We start from the raw sequence: 16,097 nt of genomic DNA, 5'->3' as shown, positions 1-16,097 counted from the left end.
CTAAGCGGCGTGCAGGAAAGCGGGTGTTGATCAGTCTGTCTTGAAATGGTTGTGTGGGCTTGGTGAGATGATTGACCTCCCAAGTACCAAAAAGGCTGTGTCGGTCACCATATGCATGTATCCATCCTAAAGCATCCTTAAGAAACAGACCTGTTGTTTTATCTCTCTTTTTTTTTTTTTTTTTCAAAACCACATGGGAATTTCTAGGGTATTCTATTCTCTAGTCAGAGTCCCTATATCCACAGCCTGAGAGTGCATTGAGGTCAGCCAGGATTAATGATGGGTTGTAGGTCCTGAAAGTAGCCATTGAGGTTTAGTGGTACCCATCAACTGGTAATTTTTTTTTTCCCTCCTGCAAATAGGAGGTTTTTAATGAACGGGACCTTAGCTGTAAAGAGAAAGAAGGTGGTCAGGAGAGATCACCTGAACATTAAAGCTTCTTTCTGGCCTTCCCTGAATTGAATGGGCTGCTTAGAAAAAGCAGGTCCTGGAGCACTCAGCCAGGAGTTTACTTTGCTGTGATTCATCCTTTCTTTTAACAGCGGTACATGTCAAAATGCTGATTTAATGGGGCTAGGAAGGAATTTGCAAAGCACTGCGGCAAGGCAGCAAGGTGACTTGCACTCCAGTGTCACGTTGCTCCAGGGATCTGGCTCCAGGCTTTGAGCTGGCTGAATGAACAGCTTTACATGCTTTATTTTTTAATTTCTATTCAGCACTTGATATTTGTCCTTCCTCCAAACCAAGACTTTAAGGCAAAGGGCTGCCTTGTTGTTAGACCTCAGACGTGACTGGTGCCGGAGGCCCCATTTAAACCTCCATGTCCTTCAGCATCCTCATGACCAGAAGACTGGTGCTGCATTGAGTCTCCTCCTATTCCTTTTCCTCCTGTCTGAGATAACTCAGGGAAGGAGTACAGGGAGGGATGGTGTTTGCAGACCCCACATCCTTCTTTAGATCACCTTTATTTCATATAATGCTTTCTGCAAGGTTAATAGAGAATTTAAAATTTAAAAACAAAACAAAACAAAAACCAAACCACCAAAACCCCACCACCAAACCAAAAGTATTGCAGTTGGGTGCAGCCCAGGAGAGGCTTTGCGTAGACAGACACCATAGGAAGGCTCCTCAGCTCTGGAAATTATTTGCCCTGATGTGAAATTTTGTGGAGTACCTGCTTCCCTTCCTCCAAGGGAGGATTTTGGTTCCCCTCACCATTCCCTTCAGTCCTTCTGCAGCCAATTGAACGTTTCTGGAGAACCAAATTGGGTGAGTGATTTGTGATCAGGTCCCAGCAAGTGATTCTGGGCCAGCCCATCAGTCCAGCTGGGGCTGGCATCCTTTGTGACAAATAGTTTATTGCAAATAATACTTGCTTTTTCTTTTTCTAATAAACCAGTTGCATGAATTAGAGAAGACAGAGTCAGTACCAGCATCATCTGAAGTAGTGACTCTATTAACGATGGCAAGGCTGATGGAGAGGTCATAGTCTCATATCCTTCAGACCACTGGGGTATCCACAGACCTAAGCCTTGTCTGGAAGAGCTGGAAGCTGTTATTCTCCTGCTGATAGTTTGATCCTTTTACCGATATTTGATTTTTAAAAGGTGCTTAAGCAATCAATTGCTTCATGTGCTGTCTGGCATCATAAACTCATCCCATGGGAGTGAACGAATGGTGAAAAGAATAAAGTGGTGACTCTCGTTTTCTACCAACGGATTATTTTATAATCTTATTTTTTTATGTTGTCATAGAACCAGGTTTTATTTCTGTCTTCCTAACGCTGCGTGGTGTTTGGTGTTGCAGCGATGCCTACGCGGTTGGCTGGAACGGACGGATGGGGATGCGGCACAGCAGGCTCACCAGCCCTGGCACCTTCCTAGACAAAGATGGGATATTCGTCAATGCGACCAACAGCAAACTGCTGGAGAGGGCCCACGGCATCCTCATGTCAGTGCAAAAGGAGGGGATTTTGGCTTTATTCCTGGAGCATAATGGGCAGCATGGGTAGTTAGAAGAATGTAAATATCCAGAATATAAAAATTTCAGGGTTTCAAATAGACTTGGAGACGTTTCATGGTTGGGTCAAAGCGACCCCAGTATGTTTTACGCCTCTGATTTGCTTAACTCTTATCATTCATTTGTAATGACAGACATGAGGAAGAGAGAGAAGGAATGAATCTGCTGGTCAAACCAGTCTCAAGATATGACAGCGATGTAATGCAGTCACATTTTTTAACATGATATCAAAGTTTCCATTACAAATTAGGTGAGGAAATGATGTTGATGATTCACACTGCAACCTCATTAGAAGGTTCAGAGAACATCACCAGGGTGACTGGAGCTAACAAGGGGTACGAGGAAGCAGGATGGTGGTCAGTTGTTTCACGACACCACTGCCTTGCTCTACCCAAGTTACCATCATCCCCATCATTTCCAATATAATGATTCCCCTTAATTAGATACCTTTCTCTCAAACTTGTGCCACTAAATTTGTAGAACTAGTGTGCAGCATGCAGAAGCCACCCAGTTTCAGTGCAGGTTATAGGAAGCAGATGCTAAAGGGGATTTGGAAGGGCTTGTTTCATAAACTACTCCATTCTGCAATTCCACACCTAGATTAACCTGAGCCATTTATTATCTCCCCAGGCGAAATAAGAACTTCAAAGCCAAACCAAATCTCCCAAAGGTGAGCAAGAAGCAGCATTTTTACCTTGCTGGTCCGTGGATGTGAGGAAGACCACTTGTGTCTACACCAAGACCTTGGTCAACTCAGCTCTGTTCAGGGCTTTTTCATTTATATAAAACCGAAGGATTTCAGCCCTGATTTGTGCTGGGAGAGTGCTGTGTGAGCACTTGCATCCTCCTTTCTTGGGCCTGCTCTGGCTCCTTTTTTCCTCCTCCTGGGAAGGAGTACCTATGTGCTGGTGAAATTTGATAATTAAATCTGTAAACTAAAATGAGTGGGTAGGTGAGTTATGCAAGAGGGCTGGTGCCTGATGAGACAACAGGCTTATATATTCAGTTTTCTTCCATCTTGTCTGTATTCAATATATTTTAAGAGATGCCAAGAGATCTGTTGTATCTAGAAGAATAATGCTTGATGTGGTCCTTGCTGGTGCTGTGTCATTGATTGGGAAGGAGAACCAGGAGGAGCAAAATCTGGTTTTACTCCTCTCTGCATGTACATTACACCTGAAGAGGCCCAGATACAGTTAATCAGTGAACTGCTCATTAACAGTGAATTGTCTGTCTGCAACCCTTAGTGGGTAGGAGAGCCACATTTCCCGTGGTCAAAGATACCTTTGACAAGTCTTCAGAGGAGCTCTGAGGAATGTGGTCTGGGGATCTGGCTCTGGCCAATAGAGAAGAACTACATTTCAAGCCATGCCTTGGTGTTTCCCGTTGAGATTAAGTAGGGTGGCCACCTAAGGAAGCCCTGCAGAAGGTATAAAGAGAGATGTAGGAGATACCATGATGATAAGATCTAGTTATTCTTGTATTTATCAAGAATAAAGGGAGTCTCTCTTTCCACAGCACATGCTGGACGTGAAGTCCCTCAAGCACCTAACCAACCTGACACTGCACGACCGCATCACCAAATCTCTCCTCCATCTCCACAAGAAGAAAAAACCACCCAGCATCAGTGCCCAGTTCCAGGTAATCCTTTGCCTTTGATACAGAGAGGAGAATTAAAAGCAAATACCCACTCTGGGTCCCCAGGGTGCCTAGGAGGACACTTACAGGCACAGTCCTGTCCCATCCTCACCACTATTTAGCACATGAATTTAGCTGAGGACGTGGCTTGGGTAAGCTGGGAGACACCTTACAGGTATCTAAATGGTGTAAATGGAGAGAAACAAGAGCGATGGTGGATACTTGGGGGGGGGGCGGGATGCAGTGGAGCAAGATGGGATGTGAGGGTGAGCTGCCGAGCAGAGATGTTGGTGCATCTTGGTCCTCTTGTACCTCACTTTCCAAGTCATCGCACCATGGCACTTTCTCCGCTGAATCCAGGAACCGCAAAATCCCAAAATGACATTTTTTCAGTCTTTTTACTTGCATTCAGCATCTGAATTTCAATCTGTTTTCAAGCCAGCCAGAATGTGAATTTTAATAGGGGCGGAAAGGTCAAATCATTGCTGCATTATCCCCAGGCAGGCAGAGGAATTCAGAGGAGGGATCAATACAGCATTTGTTGTGTTGTCGGCACTGTGTGCCAGCCAGCCATCCCTAGGAAGAGCTGCAGTGAAAATAATCCTCCAATATGTGCATCAGGGCTTGGAAACTGCTACCAGACACGTGCACAAGCAGGTGGTAATATTAGAAAGCAGCTTTTCAGTTAAAAATTGGTTTCTAAGCAAGTCTGGCTTGGTTTTGACTTGTAATTTTGTTTGATTTTTTTTTTTTTTTTTTTGAGATGTGGGTCATTTTTAGTAAGTTTCCATGTGTAGATCTGGGTAAGATTAAGTAATTAAATATATACATGCACACACACATATATAAATCTATGTATATATAATTTGCAGAATGCACATCTGTGTATCCATATATATTAAGCTCAGTCTAGTCTCGTATGCTGATTAAAATGCACTTCTGCAGAGGTTTAATTCATACGATACCACAGGGGGGTTGAAACAGGGATGTCTTGGAGTGAAATGCCTCCCCAAAACCTATTCATCCTTCAAACGAAACTCTGAAAAGCCTCAGGGTGCGTGATTGAGATTTTTATATATCTTTTTACAGTGCATACAAATAAAAGACCACTAAAAGTCATGAAGGTTTCTTCCCTGCCCCTCTGCAGCAAAGCAGATCATTCCAGTACCTGTTTCCTTATGCTTTCTGATGTTCCCTAGTGATGATCTGACAATGTAGGAGCTGAGCCTACAACACAACCTTTTTTTATTTAAATAAATACAAACATATTTAAGTCAGAGGCAGCTCTGGTATGACTGTCTGCTTCTCCTCTTAGACAAATGCTGGGCACTCCAGCCCTAATTCCATTTAACACTTGTAAGAGAGAAGCATTTTCTCGAGAGAGCAGCCTGGTGCAAGCCAGTGAGATCACTTTTTTATCAAGAGCAGGCTAATAAAATTGCAGCCCATGGAACTGGGTCACAGGCAGGAAATACAAATGTTTCCTATCACGGGGTTTGGGGGGGGGGGGTTGTTGCTGATAAATGCTGCCTTGTGGCTAATGCCTGAACACTGGGCTTGCAGCTGCTCTGTCTCCTATTGATTTTAACCATGCCTATACTTATGGTAATGTATAGGCAAAATAGCTGTATTAGAGGATGCTGTAAGCAGCGATGCCTTTCACAGTTGAAAACTAAACTGCTGGTACCTAAACTGCAGCACAGCAATTTATAGCCTCCCCTTTTATCCTGCATGCAGGTGGTACCCTAGAGAAAAGGATGCTGCCCTGGCTACCACGGGGCGGTGCTGAAATGATTCCTTGCACCTTGAAAGACCGAGTAGAGGTGGGGAAAGAGAGGGTGGCTGGGAAGTTTTGCAGGCAGAGGGACAAAGGAACAAGGCACGGGGTTAATCCGGGGACCGGATTCCCGATGCCCAAAGCTCACACCAGATGGCAGAGGGTGCCTGGACCGTCTGCCGTGCCATGGGCTGGATGTCGCTGGCCGCTGATGAAATGGAAATATCCCCTCCTGCGGGGCTGGCAGTCCCAGTACGACCCAATTTCCACAAATTCTAGTGCCAGGAGTGCTTTGCTTGCTGGGCTTTCGGCAGGGCTCTTTGGCAAAGGGGTCACATCCCATGTGACCATGTCCCCCCCCTTCCCTCCCACCAGCCTGGTGCGGGGCACAGTGGGATGCTGTGGCATCATTGATGATTGATATCTCCTTTTTGTAAAAAAAGAGTGATTTCAGTCTACTTTTAAGAAAACCAGGAGCATGCCAGTGGAGGTCTGCCACGTCATGGAGTTCCTGCTGCTTCCTGGGATGGGAACGACGGTGACATCTGCATGCAGTTAACACACACACAACGCAGCTGCATCACACGTGCATGGGATCTATCCCTTACTCTTCCCCAGATCCTGGATGTAGATAAATTTTTCTAAACATGAAAGGCTTCCCAAAAAGATGTCTTTTAAAATGATCAGAAGGAGAAGAAAAGGCTTCCTGCAAGCAGATCTGTAGGCAAAATGCTTCTTTCTATCACGCTGTTTTATTAACACATATATTCAAAAATTTATAACTCTGTTTATAGTAAATATGCAACAGAATATCTTTTACACAACTGAGTTTTAAATGCTATTAAAATCAGGATTAATCAACCCTGGAGCACGTTACTAATACCATGTCAGTAATGTGCTCAGCAATTAGAGATATTCAAAGCATTTATAGGGCACAGCAAAAAAAAAAATGCAGTCGAGGAGCCCAGCCAGCTGCAGACTGACTCAGCACGCTCTGATTTTCAGTATGTTTTTGTTCAAAGAGCTTGTACTTCGTCGCAAAAGAGTCAAAGATTTGTGAGGTGGAGGAAAAACTCAGCATGATGTCCTGATGGAGCAGTTGGGCGTAGCAGCGATGCCAATATAAATTCATTTTTGGGGGCTAAACTTTTAATAATGATGTGGAAATAAGCGGAAATATAAAACGGGAACCTGGAAAACCCTCAGTTCTCAGTGATCACAACTGTGCATTTCAGCAGAGGAATATGGCCAGGAATATGCCAGTATTGAAGCCATTCTCCTCTAAAAACAACCCATTCAGGGTTCACAGGCTTCAAAAATCATTGCAAATTCCAGATCTTCCCTTTGCAAAACTGTCATTAAGAAAATTCATTTTTAGGCCAGCAATAAAGTTTTGACAATTAAAAATCAGGAATCAATGCTGCGTGGAGTCACTTTTGATAAAGGAAAATTTTATTTGTATTTAAAGAGGGTTAGTGATTGTTTGGTGCAAGGTGTAAATCCTTGTTTTGGAGCTCCCACTCACATCTAGAAGAGGCTTGTTGGTGCAGAGCAGGATGTGACTTTGAGCTCCAATAGCTGATGGGAAAAGGTCAAAATGGGGATCTCAAAATACAACCCAAAATTATATTTATCTCTAGCTAATTTGTTGGATGCAAGGATAAAACCAGCCAGGTTGCTTGGGCTGAAACATTCATTTTGGGGAACAATTTCCCATCTGCTTGGTTTACTGATCATTTATTCCAATTTTTTTGTTTTCTGATTTAAGAGCTTGTATTTTCATTATTCATCGAGGTCTTTTCTCTATTTTCCAACTAAAGATGTCTTCTCTGTTGCAGGCATCGCTCAACAAGCTGATGGAGACCCTTGGCCAAGCAGAACCTTATTTTGTCAAGTGCATTCGATCCAATGCTGAAAAGGTAGATCCCATCCCGTGAAAGTGGTGCTGCTAAAAATCATCTTGGAGATATTTTATAAATTTATACAGGAGGTTAAAAATAAAAGAAAGCCCCAAATTGAGTTGGATTTAGAAGATAGTTGCGTATGAGCAGTGGGAAGCATGGATGTTATCACTTGGCTGTTGCTGTTGATAAACTGCACCGGCTCTTCTTGTAATTCTAGGAACACGTATATGAAGAATATATGGTTTTAATTTATATGAAAAATGTGTTGGTTTTAATAAATGAATTTGACTCCTTTGAAGCTCCTGCCACCCGTAATAGAGATTTACAGAGACGTGGATTCACTTGGGCTTCTGAGCCCTTCTTGTTCACTGAGCCCTAAAGCTTCTTTAAAATAAAGTTTTTATAGGTAAAAGCAGATACTTTTGGAATAGGTTATATTATTCACGCTGACTCACTGATGCATCATATTTCTTGAATTTGACTTTAACCATCTGTCTCCTGGGCTAAGGACCCTTGGTTTAAAATGAAGGTTGCAGTAGTGATGTTTTCTTGTGGGTTAATCCTTTGGAGTTTTATCCAGACATTTAAAGATGAGCTTTATGCCTAGGAGATTATTTAGCTGCTCACAATCTTTACCCATTAGCTGTGCCTTTAGCATGTCTTATTCAGTTTGGGGGCTTCAAAAAACCTTCTTTATAGCTTTATACATCTAGTTAGCTGTTTGAAAGTCTCCATCTGATGGCTGCTTGGAAGCAAGCAGGATTCAGCCCTGGTGGGATTAACATGATTCCTGGGGACCTGCGTTCTCTCCCACCCCTAGCACTGTTGCCAACATGCATGTCATGCAGATGTGCTACATCTACTGAATCAGTTTACCCATCCGCGCGCTTAAAAGCTTCAGTTAAAGGAAATATTTGCTCATCGTTGGCCTGTTGTTCCCCTTCCAGTTGCCCCTGCGGTTCAACGACAGCCTGGTGCTCAGGCAGCTGCGATACACGGGGATGCTGGAGACCGTTCGCATTCGCCAGTCGGGATACAGCTGCAAATACTCCTTCCAGGTTGAGTAAAACATCTTCCATCTTTTGCCACTTGAGCATCATTATCAGAGTTGTCTGAATGTTGCTAGCTCGTTTTTTTAACAAGGTAATGAATTAAATTCATAGCTCATGCAAGGCAGTGGATGTAAGGAGCTGGTGTCTGGCATGAAGTGGTCCTCTGCTGTGCTGCTGATTTCTAGCAAGCTGGTCTAGACCTAGGTGAAGGCTACAAGCCCCTCTGCAGATAACATCATGGGTTTTGAACAAAAGAAGTATATTTTTTGTAACATGGACTCGCTTTTGGAAAAAAAAAAAAAAAATCCAATTTGCACATGCTCTTCTGCGTGTTTTGGAATCACCTGGGAATGGCGTTCGCCCCGTTGTGTCAGTGCTGGCTGCAACCCATCGGGAGGGTGACTGCCACCCTCTGAACCACTCAGGAGTTATCCAGCTTTTCCTGTTTTCTTCTTTTTCGTGTGTTTGTCAGATTTTGCACACATGTCAGTCCTTTCATGCTTTGCTGATGCTGATTTGTTTCCTACTGTCAGCTGCTTTGGACCAGATGTCGTGTCCAGCAGCAGCTGTATAGAAAAGGAAAACTGCTCCTTTTTTTTTTTTTTTTTTTTTTTTTGCCATGAGCATGGATCCCAACCTTACCTTGGAGGATCTCTCCTCTCACACCTCCTCCGCTCTTTGAGTCCTCACAGCAGTAACCAATGGAGCATCTCAGAGATGCTTTGCAGATGCTGGTAAGCTCCTTCCACAGTGGTCCTTGCTGAGGATTTAGAGCATTTTTAGCTCAAGATGACCTCATGGGTTCTGCAGAACCTCTTCTCCCACGCTGAAAGACATCTGAACGTTGCTGGGTCCCTGCTTTGATGTGTTCCCCATCAAACCACAAATGGTGGACACAACTTGGTGTTCCTCAGTCCATAAAATGTTATCTGTCCTCCTGCTCACTCAACAGATCCCGTTTCATGTGGCCAGTGGAGCAAATCTATTATTTATGGAAGGAAGGGGCACAGTGGGACCCATCTAACCAAATCTTGGTGTTTCTTTTTTTCCTTCTCAGGATTTTGTGAACCATTTCCATGTGCTTCTGCCACAAGGAATCAGCCCGTCTAAGCACAATATCCATGATTTCTTCCATAAAATAAAACTCGATCCAGACAATTACCAAGTGGGAAGAACAATGGTAAACGTTTATCCTCAGCTCTGACTTATGGTTAAGATACAGATATAACATTTGCCTGCATTTCTGTAATGGTAAATTAACATCTTTATGTATGTTTTTAATTAATGAAACTGATTTTCTTCTGTTTGCCAGAAGCCAATGGCTTAAATGAAGCTTTGAATATTATTAACACAAAATAGCAAAGAACGTCGTTGTTTTGTGTTAACCAAGTCACAGGTCTGACTGTAATGAGGCAACCTTGAAAATACTGTGTCTGTGTGTAGACACAGCTTGATATGATAGCTACCATTTTGCTTCCCCTGAAGGAAACACAGAAGCTCTGTAATTCAGAGCTTGGACAGCCACAGGCTGTAAATGAGACTGCAGGAACCTGTTAGAGGTGGCCTAACTAAAATCAGCTGCTGAACTTTCTTCTGGGCATCCAGGATGCAGAAACCAGGAAGATGAAATCATTTGTCTTGTGGTCTTGGAAAGTTTCCGTGCTAGAGTTTTTGGGGTTTTTTTGGCCAGGTTTTCGTGAAGGAGCGGGAGCGGCAGCTTCTGCAGGACCTGCTCCATCAGGAGGTGCTGCGCCGGATCACGCTGCTGCAGCGCTGGTTCCGCAGCATGCTCTGCAGGAGGCAGTTCCTGAGCTTAAGGCAAGCTGCAGTGATCATACAGGTAGGTGATGGTGCCTGATTTCATCGCAAATTACAGTCCATGAATCCTACAGATACAGCTGATGGGTAAAATCAGGTCCCCTCTCCAAGGAAGGAGCTTACAATCAGGATTTGACTCCTAGTGCCATAATAACTTGGGAAAGGGGAAGACAGAGCTGGAAAGGTTGCATGAAGGCAGGTGCTCTCCCATCCCCACACAACACCCTTTACAAGGAACCACGTGCTGTTTTTACAGAGATTTTGGCGTAGTTACCGGAGCCGAAAGCAAGGCAAACCATCCCCGGACCCTCTTGTCCTCGGCAAAGCCGCCGTCGTTCTCCAGACGCACTGGCGTGGCTTCATGGAGAGGCGGAGGTTCCTGCAGATGCAGTTTGCAGCCCATCTCATCCAGAGCTGCTGGCGGGAGTACGCCAAGCGGCGGCACAGCGCGGCCACCAGCATCCAAGCAGCCTGGCGAGGACACCGTGCAAAGCGGTCATACGCAGCCAGACGAAGCAAAGTCATCTGCTTGCAAGCGGCATGCAGAGGATACTTAGCACGACAAAGGTAATCCCATTTGCCTCGGTTAAAAAAAAGAAAATATTTTCTGATCGTGCTCACTGGGGAGGGAGGTGGTTGATGTGCTTTTGAGCACTGCTCGGACTGCGGTGACTTACAGAGGGTGGTGTCCCTTCGTAGGATCCATGACCCTGTCCTGACCTGCCCTGATCCTTCGTTTGTCCATGCTTTCTAACAGAGGAGTTTATTTAGCTGCGTGTTCTACTCTTAGAATAAGCTGAGCCTATTTCAGGTTGGAGCACGTAGGCAGTGGAAAGCTGAAGCCATAAATACTTGCAAGGGTTTTTTTTCCCCTTGGCAGCAACCAGTTTAAGTAGCCTATTTTTAACTCAGATTGCCTCACCGATCTGGTTGCTGCACTGTCTTGCAGGGACAGGAGATACTGGAGCCAGCTGCTGCAAAGGGGAGAGGGTTTCCAGCCATGCCTTGGCTTGCTGGACACAGGGCAGGTCTTGGTTCATTCTCCAGAGGTGAATGCACAGAGGTGAATCTCCATGCCTGCAAGGTGTGGAGCACCCTGACATAGGGTGGAAGACTTGGGAGCTGCAAAGAACTCTTGGCATGGGGTGCGACTCCCTGCTACCTGTACCAGAGGCAGCCCAGGCAGCATGGTGAAGATGCAGAAGCCAAGGGGGTGCAATGGGTTAAGCTCTTCTGGCTCCGTCAGCTTACAAATGAGCTAGACCAGGGATGGAGGCTGGAGCTGCTGCCATCAGCACGAGAGGAGTGCATCAGGTGCATGGGGGCAGTCCTTGAGTGGGAGAGATGGGCTAAGAGGGGAAGGTTGAAAACTGAATGTGCACTCGCATTGCCTCGCACCAGATGTGCAAGGAGGGTTGCTTGAGGTGCCAACAGTGGTGAGGTGCCTTGAAGGGACATAAGTGGGCACGGGAGTGCAATATGCTTGTTTTCTGCTTTCTTGCAGGTTTAGAGCTTTGAAAGAGCAGCGATTAAAAGAGATGCAGCTGGAGAACGGCCTGTCAGTTAGAAAAGAGAATGGACTGGAGGCAGATGATGCTTTGGAAATTAAGGGCTCCGACCCATCGAAGTGGGAGGACAGCTCATTTGAAGAGCGAGTGAGAGCTATAGAAGAACATAAATTGCTGATGGAAAATAATCGGGTGAATCACATGGACCCAGTGGATGCTTCTGCAAATTTGTTGTACAAAAAGCATGAGAGAGCCAGTAGCCAGAGCGGGATGGACACCGAAGAGGAGGTCGCTGTGAGAGAGAGACCCAAGTCGCTGGAGGATCTCAACCAGAAAAAAGTGGTTCGTGCAAAAAGAGAAAGCCGGAGGATGCGTGAACTGGAACAGGCAAAATTTAGCTTGGAGCTGCTCAAGGTCCGGTCCACGGGCGGACTGTCACCTTCAGAAGAGCGGCGGTGGTCCACTGAGCTTGTATCTGAGGCACTTCATTCCCCTCAGGGAACCCCAGAGAGTGAAAGCTCTCAAGGGAGCTTTGAGATGTTAAGCTGTGAAGATACCCCAAGTAATAAACTTGTTTCCTTAGTTTTAGATGAGCAAGATGCACAGTCGTTTTCCACTGACTCTTTGCCTAGCAGTCCCCAGGCTCATGTGCAGGAGAAGTCTTTCTGTGCGGCAGATGTGAACAGCAATTTACCTGCTTGTAGAAGGATGCCTTCAGACTCGGAGCTGCCTGATAACCTCACCATGAAGGAGCATGTGATCTGTGACCCCCAGAATGTTATATATGAGGCACATCCAAGAGAAAGCTTCCTTTCCAGCAACCTACCTACTTTCTACATTCCACCACAAGACAACATGAAGGTGAAGCTGGTGGAGAATAACCTGAAGAACAAAGCAGTGGAAAGAGAGGAGAGGACAGTTACGTTCTCTGAGGTCAGGAAGGACTCTGAGCCAGACCAGGGCAGAGCCTTGGGAGTGGAGGAAGAGAAGTCCTCTACCAAGAGAGAGGAGCGTGGGACGGTGACTGCGACACAGGCCCATTCTCCAGACTCGGTCATCAAGAGACTGGAAAAGCTCAACGTGGAGAAGGAGGAACGGCAAAAGCAGCTTCAGCTGCAGAATGAGAGGGAGATGATGGAGCAGATCCGTCAGCAGAAGGAAATTCTGGAGAGACAACGCAAAGCCTTCGAGCAGCAGGGGAAGGTGGAGGCTTTGCAGAGGGCTGAGCAGAGCAGAATGAAGGACCCCTCCCTCAAACCAACCAAAAAAGCAGACAGCCGGCCTCAGTCAGTCCTCATCCTGCACCCCCAGAGCAGAGGGGAGCATGGCCCCACCACAGGTGTGACTCCAACCTCATCGGTTGACATTAAAGGTCTCACCGTTGGGACCAGGGGAAGCTCTCCAGCCCACAGTGCCCCCAAAGACAGACCTGTCAGCATGTTCATGGAGCGAAGAGAAGGTCAATTGGGATCGGTGCTGGAATCCCGGTGCCATTCCAGACCAGCTCTGGACCCCAGGGACCTCCCAGGCAGCCACTTCTCAAGGACAGAGCGTCTCCGACAACCCCGAATGTCCAACCAGGCCACCGAGGAGACGAGGGCAAGCGCTATGTTCTTCACACCGAAAGACAATCCCTTCGGCCTCCAGTGAGTAAAAAGATGGTGTGCTTTCTCTGTAGGTGTTTTACAAATGCTCCGTAGGCTTTATACAAATGGTCCAGCATGTTGTTTCCCAAGACTGTACAAAACCCCTAGTGAACCAAAGACGAGTTTCTTGGTCTAACAATGAGCAGGCAGAGATCAGAGGGAAAGGAAAAAGAACTGGAAATAAGATTTCTTGGTCTCTTATGTGATGGGCATTATGTAAGCCATGGGAGATAATCACGGACATCAGCAGGTGAAGGGAGTTAATAAAAAGAGGGTCAACACTGCTTTCATTTACCCTAGATGGACGGTGATAGGAGTTTATTTCTCAAGGTAAAGGATGAAGAAAAAATTCTTGGGATTTTTGGGTGGTCAGAGTAGAAATGACTAGATAGGGCAGAAAATTTCAGGATTTTTCTTGTTTACTATATAATTAACACAGCCAGCAAAGCCATTCGGACAGTCTTACCACTGCAGATGAAAAAACAGCTGCTGTCCTGAGAGAGTTTGTTTGGGATGCAAACGCACTTTTGACAGCGTATCCCTTACATGTATAATTACACGTGTAACGGGCTTAGCAGTTGTTCAGCTCTGCTGCATTGCTTAAATGATGGGCTGCTCCAGCACAGGGCCCAGAGACTGCATCTTGGGACAACACTCGCTCCCACTCTATTGTGTCACTTAAGCTGCCTTGATTAATTTTGCAGAGGTTTTGGCCATTTAGCTCAAAAAGGTCATAAACCCCTCCCAAATCCTGCTGCACCCTTTCCAAGACAAAAGCTATGAGTGAATGTTTGCTGTTGATAACTCAAGGTACCTCCAAGTGTAGTAGTCTTGTGGTTTAGGTGCTGCTGTGACAGGAGATTCCTGTTTAATTTGTGCAGGTTCTTTAACTAAGTCCAGACACAAGTGATGGGGAAAAGGAGAAATCAATAAAAAACCAGCCCTTTGACCCTCTGATAGAGCCAGCGGCACCCCTCACGCGTGGGTACGGTGAGGGTTTTATTTGGAAGTGATGGTAGAAAGAGTGAGCTGAGCAAAAAGCAACTTAAGTGGGTGTATTTTTTAATGCTATGTTAGATGCAAAGTGAGGATACTTCCCTTCTGAATCAGTTCGTGTGAAAATCTGCAAGAGGTCCTGGAGAATTGGTTTGGAAGTGGGTATCTGCGAATAGTCTTCCCCCCCCCCCCCAAAAAAAAATTTCTTTCCTTTTCCTGATTCATGCACAGAACAAGCAACAGGGAAAAAAAATAATAGAAATTCCTGTATTTTACTTTTCATTCTGCAATAGAACAATCACATTTGAGAATCCAGAAGTGAAAAGGTACCATCCACAGGTGACAGGTGGAGTTGGCAAGCACAACTTTGTACCTTCTTGTCCTTTGTTATTAACTCAAATCCTGAAGACTCCAAAGTGATTCTGAAACCCCATGAACTCAAACTTGCAATTTGGTCTTGATTGCTTGGGCTGTGCACTTGTATGCTCCTGCGAGCCGGGCTGGCAGGGTGTGAAGGCTTTTGGGAGAAGATGAGACATTCGTGTTCTGTTGTGTTTCAGCAGAGAAGCAAATCATCAATGCCTTTCCAAGGGTGAACTAGCTAGGAAGCCATTTAAGATGCCGGGGTCTGGCAGAGGAGAGGTAAGTTGTGGCTTGCTTATTTTCTCTTTTAATTGAACAAGGGAGGGGGAAAACCCCTTATTCTGCCAGTTTTCCCTCAAAAGCTTCAAAGTAGTGAACTGTAAAGTACAAGGGCTGCTAGACATAGGGAAGGGGGATATCACGGTACGGCAGCCTTCACACTTTCTCTTGAAAATAAAAAGCCCCTGTAACATTAATTCATAGCAGCTCTGGATAAAAAGGATCTTGTGGTCCTGATGGCAAACACTGTCCAACACAGTCTTGTCTTGCTTTGGTTTAACGTACCTTTGAGTAACATCCATGATTGTCCATTTTCACCCTGCTGTCTTGGTTTTTGTTTTTCCCGGTCTTTTTTTTTTTGCACTAGATATAATATTGTGTCCCCTCCATGGGGTGGTCACTCAGAGGTATCTTAAGGCTGTACTTGAGCTACACTATGATGCCAAACATCAGTAGAATCTCCTTTTTATTTTAAAAAACTTTTTGTTTTGTTTTGTTTTATCATTTGGTCAAGCAGGTTCCCAGACCGACCCATAAAAAGAAAGCCCGCATGGCGCGGACGCGATCCGATTTCTTGACTAGAGGTACTTTTGCTGATGGGGAGGGGGATACGGAGGAAGATGATTACGATGGCAATTTTGAGTTCCTTCTCTCCTCTGACCAACCTCCTCATCCCGAGGCAGTGCCTGCAGCCCGGCTGGGGCAGGCCTGTTACAGTGACTCCGAAATGGTAATTTTTTCCAATGTGGTGGGGGAAATGAAACAAGGGAGCGAGCGGAGCTGCGGGAGCCTTTCTTTGCTAACCTTAGCTGCACTGATCCCCCCACCGCTGCTTCTCCCACTTCCAAGGATGCTGTAGATGGGTAAATTCAGCGAACACAGCAGAAACGGATGCGAAATGGGGAAATCATTTGTATTTCTTGGCCAGGGGGATGTTTTCTGGCTTGATTCGATATCAACTGCAGTTTCCATAGCTTTCCTGGAGCACTGCAACTTGTATGGCACAGCTAACTTTTTTTTTTTTGGTTTTTAATCCAAATAGCAAAGTCCCCCTAGGACCCTTTTGCTCTAAAAATTATCTACACACATCCATAGAA

The 16,097-nt window shown here is 45.4% G+C and overlaps 1 protein-coding gene across 9 annotated transcripts in view; it reads left to right on the top strand.

Moving 5' to 3' along the window:
• The window catches only part of MYO9A (myosin IXA), a 190,100-nt gene that overhangs the window by 152,033 nt on the left and 21,970 nt on the right, over positions 1–16,097 (top strand). For 4 of the 9 annotated variants that reach the window (XM_074880273.1, XM_074880274.1, XM_074880271.1 and 1 more), the window contains 11 exons: positions 1,807–1,950; positions 2,650–2,689; positions 3,538–3,660; positions 7,273–7,353; positions 8,286–8,396; positions 9,448–9,570; positions 10,081–10,230; positions 10,465–10,775; positions 11,713–13,362; positions 14,919–15,000; positions 15,515–15,730. In XM_074880273.1, the coding sequence (XP_074736374.1) occupies positions 1,807–1,950; positions 2,650–2,689; positions 3,538–3,660; positions 7,273–7,353; positions 8,286–8,396; positions 9,448–9,570; positions 10,081–10,230; positions 10,465–10,775; positions 11,713–13,362; positions 14,919–15,000; positions 15,515–15,730 (3,031 nt within the window). The remainder of the gene's footprint in view (positions 1–1,806; positions 1,951–2,649; positions 2,690–3,537; positions 3,661–7,272; positions 7,354–8,285; positions 8,397–9,447; positions 9,571–10,080; positions 10,231–10,464; positions 10,776–11,712; positions 13,363–14,918; positions 15,001–15,514; positions 15,731–16,097) is intronic. The other 5 variants (XM_074880270.1, XM_074880269.1, XM_074880268.1 and 2 more) reach the window with 5 other exon arrangements.

Source organism: Strix uralensis, chromosome 11, assembly GCF_047716275.1.
Source record: "Strix uralensis isolate ZFMK-TIS-50842 chromosome 11, bStrUra1, whole genome shotgun sequence".
Classification (NCBI taxonomy): Eukaryota; Metazoa; Chordata; class Aves; order Strigiformes; family Strigidae; genus Strix; species Strix uralensis.
This window is presented reverse-complemented; position numbering and strand designations above follow the sequence as displayed.